The sequence below is a fragment of the Zeugodacus cucurbitae genome, chromosome 2 (genome assembly GCF_028554725.1).
Source record: "Zeugodacus cucurbitae isolate PBARC_wt_2022May chromosome 2, idZeuCucr1.2, whole genome shotgun sequence".
Classification (NCBI taxonomy): domain Eukaryota; kingdom Metazoa; phylum Arthropoda; class Insecta; order Diptera; family Tephritidae; genus Zeugodacus; species Zeugodacus cucurbitae.
The window spans coordinates 17205921-17224753 of record NC_071667.1 but is presented as its reverse complement, the minus strand read 5'-3'; the positions used below and the strand labels follow the sequence as shown (position 1 = coordinate 17224753).

Below are 18833 nucleotides of genomic sequence, written 5' to 3'. Positions count from 1 at the left end.
ACAGTTAAGTTATTAAAATAAGGAATGATATAAATAGACGGTTGGTGAATTAATATTTCTAAAATGATCCTACTTTTCCACTTCAGAAATCTATGTCGTGGTATATATTTAATATCTTAAACCAATATACTAAACGATTATTATTTTTTCTTCTCATTACAGGTGAGTCACACAGACAAGGTTAATGTTTTGAGTGTTTAATAAACAATTGAAATAATTACCAGAGAGTAAGTACGTTATAGACAAAATAGATATCTAAAGCGTTTTCACGCTACATCGTGGACAGGTGAAAATCGATCTAGTTAGAACATTTCCAAGTTCATGAGTTTATATGATTCTTCTCGTTCTTTGCCTTATAGCCCTTTCTCACTTCATCAAATCGATTTACCATACAAAATAAAAATATCATTTTTCTTCATTCATTTTTAATCGAATTATAAATGAGTAGAAAATGCAATGTAATGCCTTTTTACACATGAGCTAATTGATCAATTAACCGGTCTCTGCTCGATTAAAACGCTGATTAAGATCGATTTACCATACAAAATAAAAATCTAAATTAATTTTAATTGAATTTTAATCGACTTGAAAATGATATCCAACTTTGCAATAAAGACGTACGGTATACTTTCTTTGTCTGCGATTGGCTGAATTGTTTGATAAAAGAAGCTACGGTAGATGTCGTTGCTAAAAAATATCAATCAGCTGATGAAGTTTACCAACTTCTTATGAAAAGCAAAAATAAAAATGTATAAAAGTTGATCGGTTATCGAGTAGCCAGCAGCGTTTAGGGCAAAAAGTGGTTTCTCAATTAAAATTTTAATTGATCAATTAATTTGGCTGTGCAAAAAGGCTATTAGACATTCGCATTATTTAAAAAAAACCAGTTATTGTTCTGTCATTGATTGATATGATATGAAACATCGTTTACGCTACATTTTAAAAGAGCTAAATATTTAAACATTTTCCCTTGTGTTTTTCTAATTTTTTTTTCATAAATTATAATAAATTTATTTATTTTTATTTTAATATTGTATTATATATGTTTTTATATATATTTTAAATATATTACTTATTAATTTTTTCTTTAGTTTTTATTTATCATTTCTTATATTTTTTTATTTTTCTTTAGCGGTGAAAATATTGTTGATCAATTCCTCACAGAAGCCACGTAAGTTTATCCAGTTTTATTTTCTTAATTTATATCCGTTTTTATCTCATGTGCTTAATTTATTTTTTATTATTATATTTTAAGTTTAATTATAAAAATATATTATTTAAAATAGTTATTCAATTCATAAGTATCACAGATATTATAATACCGGAAATTTTGATTATCCGGAAAAATTTGATTCTCTAATTATGTCGTAAGATTATAAAACTTTCTGGAAATATAACGTAATTGTTTAAAATATCGTCGAAACTTGGGAGAAGTTCCAGATCTCTTAAGCAACTAAAGCTGTGAACGGCAAACAATCGTTTAATAACATTGCGCCGATAGAATGAAGATAGTTCAAATTGTTATATTATACTAAAAATAAGACAACTTTTTAACAAATAACAGAAAATTTAAAATTTAGAAAATTAAGAAGGTTTCAGCAGTATGGGTAGGTTAAAAAAGTCCTAAGCCTTATACTTGTACCCGTACCGCAATTTAAAGGCAATTTACTGTCAGTGCTGCAGTGGAAGTACTGAAATGACAAATAGTTGAAAATTTATTCAAGGCACACAATTAATATTTAACCCCTTTAGACATTTCAGCACTTTAGCTGCTAAGCCGAATGTCCTTTTTGCGTGGCGTAACCATGAAACGTGCAAACTTGGTGCAAGTAGCACAACATTAACTTTACTTAACTTGACTTCAACATGTACACACACATAATATATATATAACGGAATATACCTACTTAATTGCAAATGAACTTGCGGTTAAAATAAGATTAATGCCTTGTCGTCTCTCTTCATTTACCACTCAACTGTATAATTAAGTTCGCAACACAGAAAGGACTGGTTTTTTGTTGCTTTTGTTGTAGTGCTTTTGGTAGGATTTTCGTCCAACACTACACTACAAGCGCCTACTGCGCCTCGACCTGTGGGTGGGTGGTTGTATTTTTCTTTGTGTTTCTTTCACTTCTTAGCAACACGTGCTGAAATATAAACAAGTGAAAATTATACTACTTATATATTTGTATGTGTTTTTAATGAATTTAACGCTCTCTTCGGCGAAAGTTCCACAACAGGAAAAGTTGTAGTAGGCTTTAAACTGCGGTCTAACGGTAATTCCACACTGTTGGGTCATTTAAATGAAAATAATATAAATGTATATGGATGTTATAAGCGCAGTAATACCTTTTTGTGGTTATCCTTTTCAACAAAGCATAAAAGCTTACGATATTTGTTATATGTATGTATGTATATGCATACAAATGTACTTAATAATTCCCTTTAGTTAGGTGGAGTTGGTTGTTGTAGCAACGTTGTCAGTGACATGCATTTAAACGTCACAGTTTCTGCTTAACAATTCCCAATGACGTCACTGCTTGATTACTATTTGCCTTGTCATTTACCCCTAATGATACAAAAGTGTGAAACTCAACTCTAACTAAAAAACCTACGGTGTCTCTGAGCTTCGAAATATATAATTTTATTTGTAAGTTTTGATGGAATGTATCAGAAGGTTTTAATCACGTGTGCTTTCTAACCTAGATTATAAAGTCGAACCAAAAGTCCCAAATTTAATTCTTAAAAAACTCCGAAGATGTTGGCGACTTATATATTACTACAGTTAATATTATACACTACTGGAAAAAATTAAGGGATACAAAAAAATCCAAATTTTTGGGAAAATTCAACAGGCCCTAACTTCGAAAGAAATGGTCGTACAAGAAATCGATAAAGATGGAAAATATAGCTCCTAGTGCCTAGTTTTTGGATTAGAACTTTAAAAAATTTTAACCTCTGCGGTTTTTGAGTAATCGTAGAAAAACCAGCTACACACAAACTTTCAAAATTTTTTTAGTTTTTTTGGTCTACGGGCGTGGAAAAAATCTGTTTAGCTTAACCACTATAAGGATCGGATACTTTGTTCATTTAGCTTTAATTTGGTTTTTTGAACACCTCGATAAGTCCACTTCTCGCCGAGATACCGGTCTTCAAATGGAAAAGGATCCTTTTGTCTTTGATAATCGATATCTCAGCAACCAATGATCGCACAGAAAGTTAAAGGTGGGTTTCAAGAACTTGAATGAATTCTCATTAACGACTAGCCATTACTTTTCCGAAAAAAAATTTTTGTCTTATTGTCACATGAATTTGAAAATGCAACTAAAAAAGGGCTTTTGGTGGTTTTTTGGAAAATCGAGCGCTAGCTCGAAAATATTGAGGAAACCACTAATGTTAAGTGTGCCTTTTACAGTTCAATATGTCCACAAAAACCCTACAAATTAAAATCAAATTAATCCAGCCAGCCGTTTTTTTGTTTCGATCGAATTTTTGAAAACATTAAAGGATCACGTTTTTTGCTCTGAAAAGTTCATAATTTTTAAAAATGAGAAAAAAAATCGTTTTTCCTAGCTTTTTCCACATTTTTGCTCATAGGGAAAATACCTCGGTGACTCAAAAAAGCTAAAATCAATATTTACCATAAGGAAGGTTATTGAAATCTGGAGATCGGGCACAAAATTGAAAGATCAGACTCTTTTCGTCGTCGTGCCCCTTTTTTTTAATGGAAAATTTTATGGTGAAAAATCCAACGAAGGGAAATGTTAAACTTTATATTCGCCAGATAAATAAAATTAAAAATCAAACCACTAAAAAATTTTGAACTGCACAAAAAATAAAAGATAATTTGGGTTTTCCAGTGACAACCAGGCATATTGCACACATTTTACATAACAGAAATTAGTTAAAATGGAAGAAACCGGTGTGCAAGCCTGGTTGAAGTCTCATCACAAACAAGTGCACTTAAACTTCACCCGGAAACCCATGTAAAGGACAACTGAGATGGATGATGTTGTGTTTTCTGATGAAAAAATATTAAATTTAGATGGTCCAGACTCTTACAGTTGTTGCTGACACGATTTATCAAAAAAAAATTTGGGTGGTGGCAGGTAAAGCAAAATTGTGCTTTGGACTCAAAATATACACCGAAGTGTTGGATCATGCTCTCATTTAATTTTTGGATAACAAAATGGATGAAGATATCATTTTTCAACAGGATAACGCTGCCATTCACGTTTCTAAGGAGTCTGTAAAATGGTTTGAGGAGCGTAATATTGCACTTATAAAGTGCCCAGCGTGCAATCCTGATTAGAATTCAGTGTCCAAGATCTTATAAAATCTTAAATTGGACCTTAAAGAAACATGGGAATATTTTGATCAGACGAAACTGAAACATTTAGTGAACTCGATGCCAAAACGTGTTTTTGAAGTTATTAATAAAAATGCAACATCAATTAATTATTAAAAACTTAATAAATATGAAAATATGAGACATTTAGTTGATGCGTTTAAACGACTACTACCCCTTTTTTCATATTATTAAAAAAATGCATTAAATATAACAACAACAACGAAAATAGGTTTTTGCATTACAAACAAACTCCCGGTAGCCTAGCAAGCAATATAACATAGAATTTGTTTTAGGCAAGTCATTGATTGAGAGAATGAAAAATAAGGCCGTGTTTAAACGAATGTCTGTCACTGTATATACGAGTGTCGTGCACATGAAATGTATAATGTCTTATTATAAGGCTATGTATTAGACTTTTCGCACAGGAGCTAATTGATCAATTAACCGGCCATTGCTCGATTAATGCGCTGATTTAGTTCGATTTACCATACAAAATAAAAATACATTAATTTTTAATTGTGTTGAAAATGAAATTAGTGAAAGTACCTATTTGTAAGTAATACTACTCAACGGTAGATGTCGCTGCTGGAAATAATGGATGTAGTTATTGAGCAAATAGCAATCAGCCGTCGAAACTTACCAACTTCTTATGAAAAACAAAAAACAAAAATTATAACAGCTGGTCCATTATCGAGTAGCCGGTAGTGCGAAGGGCAAAAATTGGTTTCTTACTTCATATTTTAATTGATCCATTAATTTGGCTGTGCGAAAAGGCTATAATGGGTATTTTTGAGTTGTACAAATTTAGTTCGATGTTCTTTAGTAGTCCACTACCAATAACTTCCACTAATATAATTATTCACTAACGATTCGAAGATATAATTTGCGGGCAGTATTATAGGACCCTAACATTTTATTAAAAAATTACATATAATAGGCCCTTTAGCATTTAACATTAAAATATATACATATTACTAAAAAATTTGTCCTCCAAAAATGTCTGATAGTGAAACTCCGTATTTCTTCAAATTCATATGTGTAACAAGGAGAACAAACCATTATACTCAATTCCATATTTAATTTTCTAGCTCTCTTTATGATTATTTGCCATTACTTTGCATATGCGTGACTTCCTTTTGGTTGGTCGTACGTCCGCCCACTACGAAACAAAAAATTATTAAAATTTTATTTTTATATCACCTTCGAAACGAAAAATCTCTATGAGATTTTATGAGCCAAAATCGTCTGCCCTAAATCCATCATCCGTTTGTAGGCAGCTCAGTATAATATTATTATTCTTATTGCCAACAAAGCTAACGAATTTATTTTTAATTCATTAATACACATTTGTACAGTCGTATACTAAATTTGAACAAAAATTACATAAAACTCGTAAATAATGCGTTTGTAAATCTCAGCACAACTCACAAGCACCAACACGCAAATCGCACATAATCTCTGACATCTGTCAAGGTGACTAACGTAAACATTACATGAGGGGCGACGCAAGACAGTAATATACATATATAGTACATACCCGTACCTGTACATGTGTAGCGGCAACATTAAGCAAATGAGGGATCGACCTGAGAAAATGCATATAAATCAGCGAAAAGCTATGCATGTCCTACTTAATCAGATACCGGATATTCGCACTGTTATAGCAGTCGTTACTGTTGCTTTGCCGCTTCCAATTTACTGTGAAATGCCTCTAGTGAATGGCGCACAGTAATGTGAGGACAGACATTTTCATTCATTTAGTCAGATGTGAGATAAATGATAAGATTTACTTAGAGTTTAACTTGAAAGGGGTGATAGTGAAATTTGTGAGTTTGAAGCCTTTAAATTTGTAGAAAAGAAGAAAAAGGTGTGTACATGGAAAATTAATCATTTGTAGTAGTTTTAAATTCTTTCAGATTCTTGGTAAAAAAAACGAATGTTTATATCTGTCTATATTCTTCTCTGAAATCTTTCCCAGTAATACACTCTTCTGAATAAATCGAGAATCTTTTGAAGTACAAATCTCACATTATTTGCCTCTGAATAAATCTGGAGCCAAAAAAAATTCAGATTTTCTTTAAGTAGTTATGGAGCTTTTTGAAGTAAAGTCTGTTGGTAATATTTTAAATCACCCGGCCTAGTTGATCCGTGTGAAGACCAAAGCCTGCTGTGTCTTTAGTCTTACGATGGATAATAGTCGCTGTAATATTATCCTTTTTTCGCCAAGAACTAGCGAGAATTTTCTGATAAATTATACCGTGTCTCGTCTTTTTAATCATTAGCGGGTTCGGAAAGCCTGATAAAAATAACTTAGCAATACATATTGCGACATGCTGAATAAAACATAGTATATGAATTAAATTCTAGCATCACGTGATTTTTTAAAGATGACAATGGGTATTTCGTTTTATATCAGAAAGGACGCTGAGTTACGTAAAACGAGACAACAATATAAAAACAACAAATAAATAAACACAATAACAATACATGCAAATTGCCAGAGACTGTAGAGATGCGATACGTATGGCAAGATAAAGCCGAGGTAAAAAGATTTATAACACGCAATAACAAAACACAGCGCATTCATTCAAAGCTAAATGAAATATAAATGACCTTCTGCCTTCTCTTTACTCCTTTCTGCATTATTTCACTGCGCGCCCACGAGCCAAGGTAATCGACGTCAGAATACATGAAAAGGGATTTACTTTAATAATGCCAAGAAAAAACAAAACAAAAGAAAAAAACATCAACAACATGCAATATTGTCGGTTTAGCAAACGGCAGTGATATCGTGTTCACTTTTAATTAAGACACTTCAAGCAAATATGAATCTGTCTGTACACGTAAGGCCATTATGGCGCCCACGAAGGCGGGTATTGAAAAGATACATGAACGAAAGGACGTGTAAAAATATATTTTCAATATGTGAGAGTTGGTGCTAAGTGAAAGTAAGAAATGAAGCAGCAAAGTCTTATATCTCTTTCTTTCTTTTCTTTTGTGATGTGACGTTACAATAGAATTATAAACTACATAAAAAGGTGTATTAAAAAAGCAAATGGCCCGAGTCCAAAACAAAAAGAAATATTATCTTTTAAATGGTTGCGAAACAAAAAAAAAAATATGGAAATCTTTGAATCTGTCTTATATAGTTGTTAAGACTTTGGGTGCCATCTTCTTCTTCTTGACAGGCGTAGACACCCCTTACGCGGTTATAGCCGAGTCCAAAACAGCGCGCCACGTATCCCTCCTTCTGGCAGTTTGTCGCCAATTGGTTATACCAAGCGAAGCCAGGTCCCTCTCCACCTGGTCCTTCCATCGGCGTAGAGGTCTCCCTCTTCCTAGTCTTCCACCAGCGGGTACTCCATCGAATACTTTCAGAGCTGGACCACTTTCATCCATTCGAACAACATGATCTAGCCAGCGTAGCCGCTGTCTTTTTATTCGCTGAACTATGTCAATGTCGCCGTATAACTCGTACAGCTCATCGTTCCATCGTCTGCGGTATTCGCCGTTGCCAATGTTCTGAGGACCATAAATCTTGCGCAAAATTTAACTCTCGAAAACTCCTAGTGTGGTCTCATCTGATGTTGACATCGTCTAAGCTTCTGCACCATAAAGCAGGACGGGAATGATAAGAGACTTGTAGAGTTTAATTTTGATTCGTGGAGAGAGGACTTTACTTTTAAATTTCCTACTCAGTCCAAAGTAGCACCTGTTGGCAAGAGCGATTCTGCGTTGGATTTCAAGGCTGACATTGTTGGTGTTGTTAACGCTGGTTCACAAGTAGACGAAACTATATACTACTTCAAAGGTATGACTGTCAACAGTGACGTGGGAGCCAAAACGCGAATGGGCTGACTGTTTGTTTGATGACAGGAGATATTTCGTTTTGTCGTCATTCATCACCAGACAAATACGCTTCGCTTCTTTATCTAGTCTGGAAAAAGCAGAACAAACAGCGCGGTTGTTGCTTCCGGTGATATCAATATCAACGACATACGCCAGCAGCTGTACGCTCTTGTAGAAGATTGTACCTTCTCTATTTAGCTCTGCAGCTCGTATTATTTTCTCCAGCATCAGTTTAAGAAATCACACGAGAGTGAGTCACCTTGTCTGAAACCTCGTCTGGTAACGAACGGTTCGGAGAGGTCCTTCCCGATCCTGACGGAGCTTTTGGTGTTGCTCCACGTCAGCTTACACAGCCCTATTAGTTTTGCGGGAATACCAAATTCAGACATCGCGGCATAAAGGCAACTCTTTTTCGTGCTGTCGAAAGCAGCTTTAAAGTCAACAAAGAGATGGTGTGTGTCGATCCTATTTTCACGGGTCTTCTCCAAAATTTGGCGCATGGTGAATATCTTGTCTGTTGTTGATTTTCCAGGTCCAAAGCCACACTGATTAGGTCCAATCAGTTTGTTGACGGCGGGCTTTAGTCTTTCACACAATACGCTCGACAAAACCTTACATATATGCGATATTGAGGAGACTTATACCACGGTAATTGGCGCAGATTGTGGGGTCTCCCTTTTTATGGTTTGCATGATTATGCAAAAACAGCTAGCTTAGTTAGACAGCGTTAACATCCAACTTACCGGCAACAATAAAAGTTTCAACATAGTTTCGCCGTCATGGCTAACCGTGCATAGATTTATTCGCCATTACATGCCACTAACTTTCCGACATATTGGCTTTACAAATACTTCAACTTTGTCATTCTTTTAATGTAATTTTCCGAACATAATAATTTCCTATGAATTTATTCAGCTCAATAAGTGCGCGGATATGACAGCAGCATAGGGTGTGCCAAGCATTTGCGGTTTTATGTGAACTTTTTTACATGGTATGCATAAACTGTACTCATGACTATACCCTAGTATACTAGCGTATAACGGCGAAGTGTGTTAAGCCAAAATGACATAAAAGCTTATCTTTTCGTAATGATGTGCAGCAATTCTTACATCACTATCATTATTGTCAAATGCGTTTTTTTTTTTGTACGACATCTCCTGGAATCGCAGTTCAAAGCTCCGCCATTTGTCCATTTACCGGTGATGTTGTTCGCCATTGCGTATGAGTAATATTCTTTTTCACTGCAATGCACTTAGGTGTAGCATCAGCACAAAGTGTGGAAAATTTGAGTTTTTCTAAAACAGCAACTATGGTATAAATAACACCCAGTAAATGTGCTGCTCTTATCTTTCTTCTTCTGCACAGTATTCCAGTTTCACTAACTTTATTTTCAAGCAAAATTGGAAACTAGAGAGACAATTGTTGTTTTTAATGCGGATGTCCACTCGCATGTTCTACAAAGGAAAAGTTTAACTCTGGCAATACTAAACTACTCATATTTATTGCATTAACGGTTGCTTTGCCATTACTGCATTTTCAGCAGCTTGAAAGCTTGACACTGAATTCCCTATACGAGAGACATTTATAAGGACCGCTTTGTGAAAGTTGTTCGTGATTTGTTTCTACACTATTTGCCGGGCCACTATGTGCAACAAACAACTTAAATTTTCGCAGTTATTTAATATTTAAGTATAGATTCGCTTGCATTTTTATACAAATTTATTTAGCATTTTATGTAGCTGCATCTCTCCCTCGCTCGATAAACCAAATATCCATACAAAATCGTATTTGTTTTCCATTAATTTTATATTTCTTCACCTACTTTTTTACAACGCTTACTTGCAGCTGTCAGCAATTTGAGTATTTCTTTAGCCGCATTACCCAAGTATTGCAGCACGACACTAATGTGTTGTTAGCCTCGTGACTCCTAATTTCAGATGTATGTTTGTATGTGTGTTGTTACGACACAGTATTTATATTGCATTTGCCACATATCGCTAGTAGCTGACTGTGCAATTTTGGAACGAAGCTAGCTATCAAGAAAGCTTACTAGTTGAAATGCTCCGCTACTATTGAGAATTTCTTCACCCTAAATGTGTCCGTAGTAAAAGAGGTTACCGCATGCAATCATTTATTAGATAGTGAAGCAGTTAAATGAAATGCGACAAGAGTATTTCCTAAAGCTTTTTTTCGATTTATGTGAATTTAGTTGGCATTTTTTTTTATAAATATTTTTCATTTTACCTTTATAATCCCCATATGACTATTTATAATTTGTCTAAAAGCAGGAGTAATATAATTATTTCAAATTCTAACAATTTGTTTGCTGTGATCAAAATTATTCAAAAGAGTTTTGCAAATTTTTGTATCCAATAATTTGTACTTTTACTGTATGAATATATATGTATGAATACTGCTTATATATATTTATATATGTCAGCTGGGTCAAACTTTATTGTTTAAAAAAAATTCATACAAAACTTTCTGTAAGGAAAGGCTTTGTTCGGATGTACACACAACAACACACAATTCGTCCCGTATATTCGTCATGAATTCCACTAGAATAACGAAAATCATTTTATATAGTATATGGAAAGTGTAATTCCTAGATCGGTTTCAAGAATTTTTGCCACCAAGCTACGTTATATATGTTATATATGATATAAAGTCCACCGGTAGTTTGAAAATTCGTATTTGAGGTATATGAGGGCTAGAGGAAATATTGACCAAAATTTGCCTTCTTTTGACACAAAGGTATGTTATTATTAACCCTTTTGACTCGACTTTTTCCTGTGGTTTTAAAATTTTTCTCCATTGGGACCATACAAGAATGCCAAAAAGAGATTACTAATAAAATTTCATGTTGCCACGCCTTTTATTATGGGCGCTACAGAAGGTTGCTTGTGAACAACAATGGACCATGGTGGTATACAAAAATCATAAAATGAAGATTTTGATTTGTTTCATGAAATCTTCTTCTTCTTCTTGACTGGCGTAGACACCGCTTACGCGGTTATAGCCGAGTCCACAACAGCGCGCCATGTATCCCTCCTTCTGGCAGTTTAGCGCCAATTGGTTTTACCAAGCGAAGACAGGTCCCTCTCCACCTGGTCATTCCATCGGAGTGGAGGTCTCCCTCTTCCTCGGCTTCCACCAGCGGGTACTGCATCGAATACTCTCAGAGCTGGAGCACTTACATCCATTCGAACAACATGACCTAGCCAGCGTAGCCGCTGTCTTTTTATTCGCTGGACTATGTCTATGTCGTCGAATAACACATACTGCTCATCGTTCCATCGTCTGCGGTATTCGCCGTTGCCAATGTTTAAGGGACCATAAATCTTCCGCAAAAGCTTTCTCTCGAAAACTCCTAGTGCCGTCTCAACGGATGTTGACATCGTCCACGCTTCTGCACCGTAAAGTAGGACGGGAATGACGAGAAACTTGTAGAGTTTGGTTTTTGTTCGTCGAGAGAGGACTTTACTTTTCAATTGCCTACTTAGTCCATAGTAGCACCTGTTGGCAAGAGTGATTCTGCGTTGGATTTCCAGGCTGACATTGTTATTGCTGTTAATGTTGGTTCCCAGATAAACGAAATTATCTACAACTTCAAAGTTATGACTGTCAACAGTGACGTGGGAGCCAAGACGCGAATGCGCTGACTGTTTGTTTGACGACAGGAGATATTTCGTCTTGTCCTCGTTCACCACCAGACCCATACGCTTCGCTTCCTTATCCAGTCTGGAAAAAGCAGAACTAACGGCGCGGGTGTTGTTTTCAATGATATCAGTATCATCGGCGTACGCCAGTAGCTGTACACTCTTATAGAAGATTGTACCTTCTCTATTTATCTCTGCAGCTCGTATTATTTTCTCCAGCATCAGGTTAAAGAAAACACACGAGAGTGAGTCACCTTGTCTGAAACCTCGTCTGGTATCGAACGGCTCGGAGAGGTCCTTCCCGATCCTGACGGAGCTTTTGGTGTTGCTCAACGTCAGCTTACACAGTCGTATTAGTTTTGCGGGGATACCAAATTCAGACATCGCGGCATAAAGGCAACTCCTTTTCGTGCTGTCGAAAGCTGCTTTAAAGTCAACAAACAAATGTTGTGTGTCGATCCTATTTTCACGGGTCTACTCCAAAATTTGGCGCATGGTGAATATCTGGTCTGTTGTTGATTTTCCAGGTCCAAAGCCACACTGATTAGGTCCAATCAGTTTGTTGACGGTGGACTTTAGTCTTTCACACAGTACGCTCGACAGAACCTTCAGTTAGTCGCCGGATCTTGTAAAATTTTCGAGCATTACCCCTGTCGGCCAGCTTGGCATGCTCTTCATACTCACGCATTTCGGCCTCTTTCTTTTTTTGTCTGCAAATGCGTCTCGCTTCCCTCTTCAGCTCTCGGTATCTTTCCCATCCCGCTCGTGTTGCGGTCGATCGCAACATTGCGAAGTAGGCAGTCTGTTTTCTCTCCACTGCGAGACGACAATCTTCATCATACCAGCTGTTTTTTTTGACTTTTCCGAAAGCCAATGGTTTCGGTTGGTCTCTCAGAGAGCAGGAGTGCAAGTCGAGTAGAAAATCGTTCAGCTGTCGGTTGTGATTGCAGCTTCTCGATGTCGAACCTTCCTTGTGTTTGTTGACGTGTGCGCTTTTCTACACAGAGGCGGGTGCGTATCTTAGCTGCTACAAGATAGTGGTCCGAGTCGATGTTGGGACCGCGAAGCGTACGCACATCAAAAACACTGGAGACATGTCTTCCGTCTATCACAACGTGATCGATCTGGTTGCGAGTGATTCGATCCGGGGACAGCCAAGTAGTTTGATGGATTTTCTTATGCTGGAATCTAGTACTACAGACGACCATATTTCGGGTTAAGGCACATTCCCTTTGAATTTCTTTAGAAAATCTGAGAGATTTACCGATATTTTCAATAAAAGATTACCCACTTGAGGTCCTCACCTAGATTCACTTGTTCTTGATGTACTTATATGTTGTATAGTATCGAAATACAAAATTGTGGTATAAAGAAAGTAGGCGTGGATGTAAACCGATTATCATCCATTTTTACACTATCTCGCAACAAAGTTGCTAAATAGAGTATAATAGTTTTGGCCACATAACGGTTGTTTATAAGTCCTAAAACTAAACGAGTATAGGGTAGATATGTATATCAAAATGATGAGGGTGACGAGACGAGTCAAAATTCGAATGTCTGTCTGTCCGTCCGTCTGTTTTGCAATCGAACATGAGGAGCTCAGGGCTTCTACTGTTTTTTTTTTTACTGAAAATATAGGTAAGTTATTCAGATATTTTGAAGAAATTCGGAGGGATAATCTTTCTTTTAATAATATGTTTTCGTGCCTAAAATACGTGAAATCGGGTCATAACTTATGTATATGACGATTGTGTGTTGTATTAATAAAAATAAATAAATAAATTGCGAGAGTATAAAATGTTCGGTTACACTCGAAATTAGGCCTTCCTTACTTGTTTATGCTAATACCAGTGCGCCTTCGCTGTACCATATTCACCATACTTTTTAGGGTTGCTATGGTTTTTCCTTACTGAACGAAAGCAATGTTTGTAGTATTCAACATAACGTTTGTATTGAAGGTAGGCGTGGTATTTCAACCATTTTTAAAGTATATAAGGAAGTGTCTAAAGGAAGAGAGAGAGTTTGGTTGATATATCTTTGGTAGTTTACACGTTTTAAGTACAAAAAACATTATACAAAAACATGTTTATCCAAATATTCTACTCCTTAGTGGGATCCTCTGTTCTAAATATGGCTTTCATATAAGATTTCATAGCATTTTAAATATCCAGTACTTATTATGATTTATATTTATTTCGAACTTTATAACCAACTTTTTATAGCTTTACAGCACTTATATGCACTCACAATGAAGAGAACTTTAATTTTACCACAACTCTTATAACAGACAACAGGTCTTCATTGCAATTTATTGCCACTGTGGCAAAAATATTATTATTATTTTTTCATTTTTCACTTTAAGCATACTTAAAACAGGGGTACGCTCGCAGGTATTCAGCGAATGTGTTTTCTCATTATTAACCATTGCTATTTTAACGAGTTTATAACCAAACTCAATTATGTACATGCATAACTATCCATCCATCTACGTGGCATTCATTTTATTTTCGTATGAAATGTAAAGCAGCAGGCGCAGGTTAACAGTAAATTGTATGCATATGTATGTCTGTATGTGTATGCATGTTACTGCTTAACATATAATTTCTGTGTGTGTGTGCGTTCAACGTCTGCCTAGGGCCTAGCCACGATCACCACATACTTATGGCATGTATGATAGCTGTTTTCGCAGCTACTGTGAGCTAATGAAAAGTTTATTTATTCAACTTTCACACTCATTATTTTGCGGATGCTCCTGACTATGCATGTATGTATGGACAGACATATACATTTATGATAAAAAAAAACTCCGCAGCATATTTTACTTCGTTTACCAACTTTTTTGCTACGACTGATATGAACTTTCGTCATGGCAAAATTTCCAGCACGAAAGTATATGAAAGCTTCGCCAGTTTATGGCCAATTTGCGTTTGTTATTAAAGTTCAAAGTCCACCGCATGCACGACTAATAATGTGGCGCTAATCCGCATGTGGCAACAATTTAAAAATTTTACAATAATCGAACAGCAATTATACACACACTACACTTGAATATATGCACACATACGTACTTACTTGTGATTGCCATGTTGAGCGTCATATTGCATACATTAATGAAGCCGTGAAGTGCAGTCAAGCAATTTCAATGACGCCATTTAATGAAAGTTGCCGTTACCACCTACAATTCTATCGCCTACGCCACCGTAATTAGGCTCACCGCATGCAATACTCCTGCGCTCGCACAGTTCGCGCGAAATTTACGCATCAGATGTGCGTATGTTCAAGTACAACAAAGGATGAAATCAATTTGATTGCAATAAACGGCGATTGAAGGTCATTTTGTGGCATGATTTCCTGGTTCATTCATGCATACATCTGCCGCATGTGCGCAGTTGCAAACCCGGTTTTAATGAGTTTATTGTTGATCGACTGGGGCGTATGAGTAACATTGCGGTTTCACTTGCAGTGCAATATGCTCGTTGGTGAAATTCTTTGTTTTCTTAATGTAACATATTTAAATTGATTCAGAAAAAATATATAGGACAGCAGCATTTTAGCAACCGCATGAATTTTAATAATTTTTCTACTGTTGACGTGGCGTATGAGTAACGTGATCTGTATGAATTTTTAAAATAAACTTAAGCACATACACCTAAGAGCATACTTTCTAAGCAAATATTTAAATTGTGGAGCTCATAAATGCGTTAAAAGTTGATAAATGGAATGTTTTTTATAAATTTTAAAATAACGTTTAGTTATGCATTAATATTAAAATTCACCATATGTTTGGGCAGGGCGTATGAGTAACATAAGTATTTTGAACAAACTAGATAACCTCATTATTTTATTAATTTTTATACTCTCTCAACAAAATTGCTAAGACGCAAAATTAAGATACGTTGATAATACATGGTGCACATGCTCCTTGGCACTGTGGGAGGGTGGCTGTGGAAGAAATCGGAAAAGGCATAAATAAAGTTATGAAAGCCATATTTAGAACAGAGGATCCCACTAGGGAGTAGAATATTTGGATAAACATTTATTTGTACATTTTTTTATACTGTTTTTTGAGCATAAAACTTGTAAACTACCAAATGAATGAAATCGGATTATAACCACGCCTACCTCGTATACAAATGTTATGTTGAATATTACTAAAAAGCTTTCGTTCAGTAAGAAAAAAACAACAGCAACCCTTAAAAGTACGTTAAAGATGGTACAGAGCAGGCGCACTAAGATTTTCATAAAAAAATGGACGATAATCGGTTCACACCCACGCCTACGTTTTTATACCACAATTTTGAATTCCATTTGATTCGTTTATCAGAACAAAACTTTGCAGAAATACTACTTTTCTTGTGTGACATCGCCTGTCTAAAAATCACGAAGATCGGGATATAACTTTTCAAGCCCCCAGATACATGTCGAATATAGGACTCCAGCACATGTGGCTAATTTTTTAACAAGTAAATTGAGAGAGTATAAAATGTTGCCTTTTCTTACACGTGATATAATATATGTATATATTTTTATTTTTTATTTTCATATTATTTATTTAATATTTGCATTATTTATGAAAAAATAAAATATATAAAATAATTTTCCAGAAAATATTATTTTACTTTAAAAAATTAATTAAATCTAAAATAATTTGTAATATGTACTATAATTATTATGCATTAAGTACTACATAACATTTATAATATTAACATTAACTTTCACTAATTATAAATTGTACTAAACAATAACTAAACCTTCAACTAATCCTTTTGTTTATTTGTCTCTTATATCTTGCAGTGGTTGGTTGGGAAGTGCCAAAGGCTGGTTAGGCAGTGCCAGCGCTTCAATTCCATCAATGCCGGCAATGCCTACCATGTCTATGCCATCAATGCCAGCCATGCCGTCGATGCCCTCAATTCCGGGGCTGCGCAAAGGTGGCGCCGAAGCTGGTGAGGGTGTCGCCGCAGATGGCACTGTCGCCGAAAGTGGTGATCCTACAGGTGCCGTGAGTGGTGATGATGATGACAAATCGAGGTACATTAGGTATGGGCCAAGCAGCTAATGACGGGACAAAGCTATTTTATGAGTTACAGCAGGGACAAATAAAACGTTTTATTACAAAAACAAAGAAATACTTTTTCAAAGTATAACTTCATTAAAAAAAAAAAATATCTCAAATACATAATTTTAATGCAAAAGTTTAAACACACTAAACACAAAAATTGTGTGTTGCTTTTGTATTATATTTATGTAGTTAAAAAAAATATATTTTGAATTTTTATCAAATTGTCTAGTTTAGTTGAATTTAGTTTAGTTTCACTAATTATTACAAAGTTCTGACACAGCAATTTATGCAATAGCTTAATACAAATCGTTTGGAATCGTTCTTTTTTACATTTCGTTCAATTAAGTTGACTAAAAATCACTTTTGTTCAGTTCGTTGCTGTGCAGTTGTATTGATTAAATGCAGTCTTTGAAGCACAACTAACTAACAAGTTGAAAACTATATTATTATATTAAAAGTAATATTAACTCCTACCGTTATAAATTTCTTATACTCACTTATACTCGTATATATTGGCCAAAACTATACACACACACACACACACACACACACATATACATACAAGTAAATACAATGCGTTATAGCATTAGTTTATAGTTTGCTTTTGCTTTTTTCAATATTAAGACACTTACAGACGTTCGTTTATGCAACTTTTCCAAATTTTATTCAAAATTTTTGCAAACTTATATTCTACGAATTTTGTAATTTATACATAGGGTGGTGCGAATACAAGTTTTAAACATCGCTAAGTGATTAACAACAAGAAACCAGCCGAAATTAGTGAAAATCTAAATATTTTATTAAAACAAAAACGGTTAATTAAAAGAAATTTCAATAATTGCTAATTGTGTATATATATAAAAAATAATAATTTAATATTACAATTTTTTAATTTCATTAAAAGCATATCTTGCTCTCATTGAACAAATTAAAAATAAATATAATAAAATTAAATTAAATACATCAAATATTATTATTCATTTAATACTACTATTTTGCAAAAAACTTGTATTTATATCACCCATGATGCAAATATATAGTCTAGCTTACCATATTAATCACAAATTTACAACTTTTGCTCCAGATTTCTTCTAACTTAAAATTTTCTAAACTATTTCATCACTATTTTTCTTACCTGCCATTTACTAAATTTTTTTTTTATTTTTGTATATTCTATCTTTGCTAACTCACTTATTACTTTAATATTCCAGTTTCCTTCTTGGCTTAAATTGTACTTTTGCTATATCAAATCTAGTATAATTATTACTCACGTACTAAATTATAATTTTGGATTTTTTATTTCATTAAATATATATTTGGAAATTTTTGTCCCATGTAACTGATATAAAAAGTCTTAAAACACGATGTCTATGAAGTATGTACATATATATAATCTCTCTCATTTCAAAAGATTGCAAACTATTATAATTATTAACTAAGCAGATACCCTTAAGACTAACTAAACCAAATATTGTTATAATTAACATATATTCTTAATAAAATATATTTATATACTGTTAACTTATAGCCTTTTCACACAGGTGCTAATTGATCAATTAAGCGGCCTCTGCTCGATTAAAACGCTGATTAGGAGCGATTTACCATACAAAATAAAAATCTACAATAATTTTTAATTGAATTTTAATCGACTTGAAAATTAAATGCAACTCTGCGACAAATAACGTATTTGCAATTATATATACGTTCTTTGTCTGGGAGCTGTTGTTCAAGCTACACGGTGGATGTCGCTGCTGGAAATAAATAAAAAAATAGCAATTAGCTGATGAAACTTACCAACTTCTTATGAAAAGCAAAAAAAAAAATGTATAACAGCTGATTTGTTATCGAGTAGCCGGCAGTGTGAAGGGTAAAAAGGGGTTTCTCAATAAAAATGTTGATTGATCAATTAATC

General features: G+C 34.6%; 1 protein-coding gene across 5 annotated transcripts in view; it reads left to right on the top strand.

The window, feature by feature from the left end:
* LOC105218238 (synapse-associated protein of 47 kDa) overlaps positions 1 to 18833 on the top strand; it is an 80002-nt gene that overhangs the window by 45989 nt on the left and 15180 nt on the right. For 4 of the 5 annotated variants that reach the window (XM_054226233.1, XM_054226232.1, XM_054226235.1 and 1 more), the window contains exon 2: positions 16654 to 16899. In XM_054226233.1, the coding sequence (XP_054082208.1) occupies positions 16654 to 16899 (246 nt within the window). The remainder of the gene's footprint in view (positions 1 to 16653; positions 16900 to 18833) is intronic. The other variant, XM_054226234.1, reaches the window with a different exon arrangement.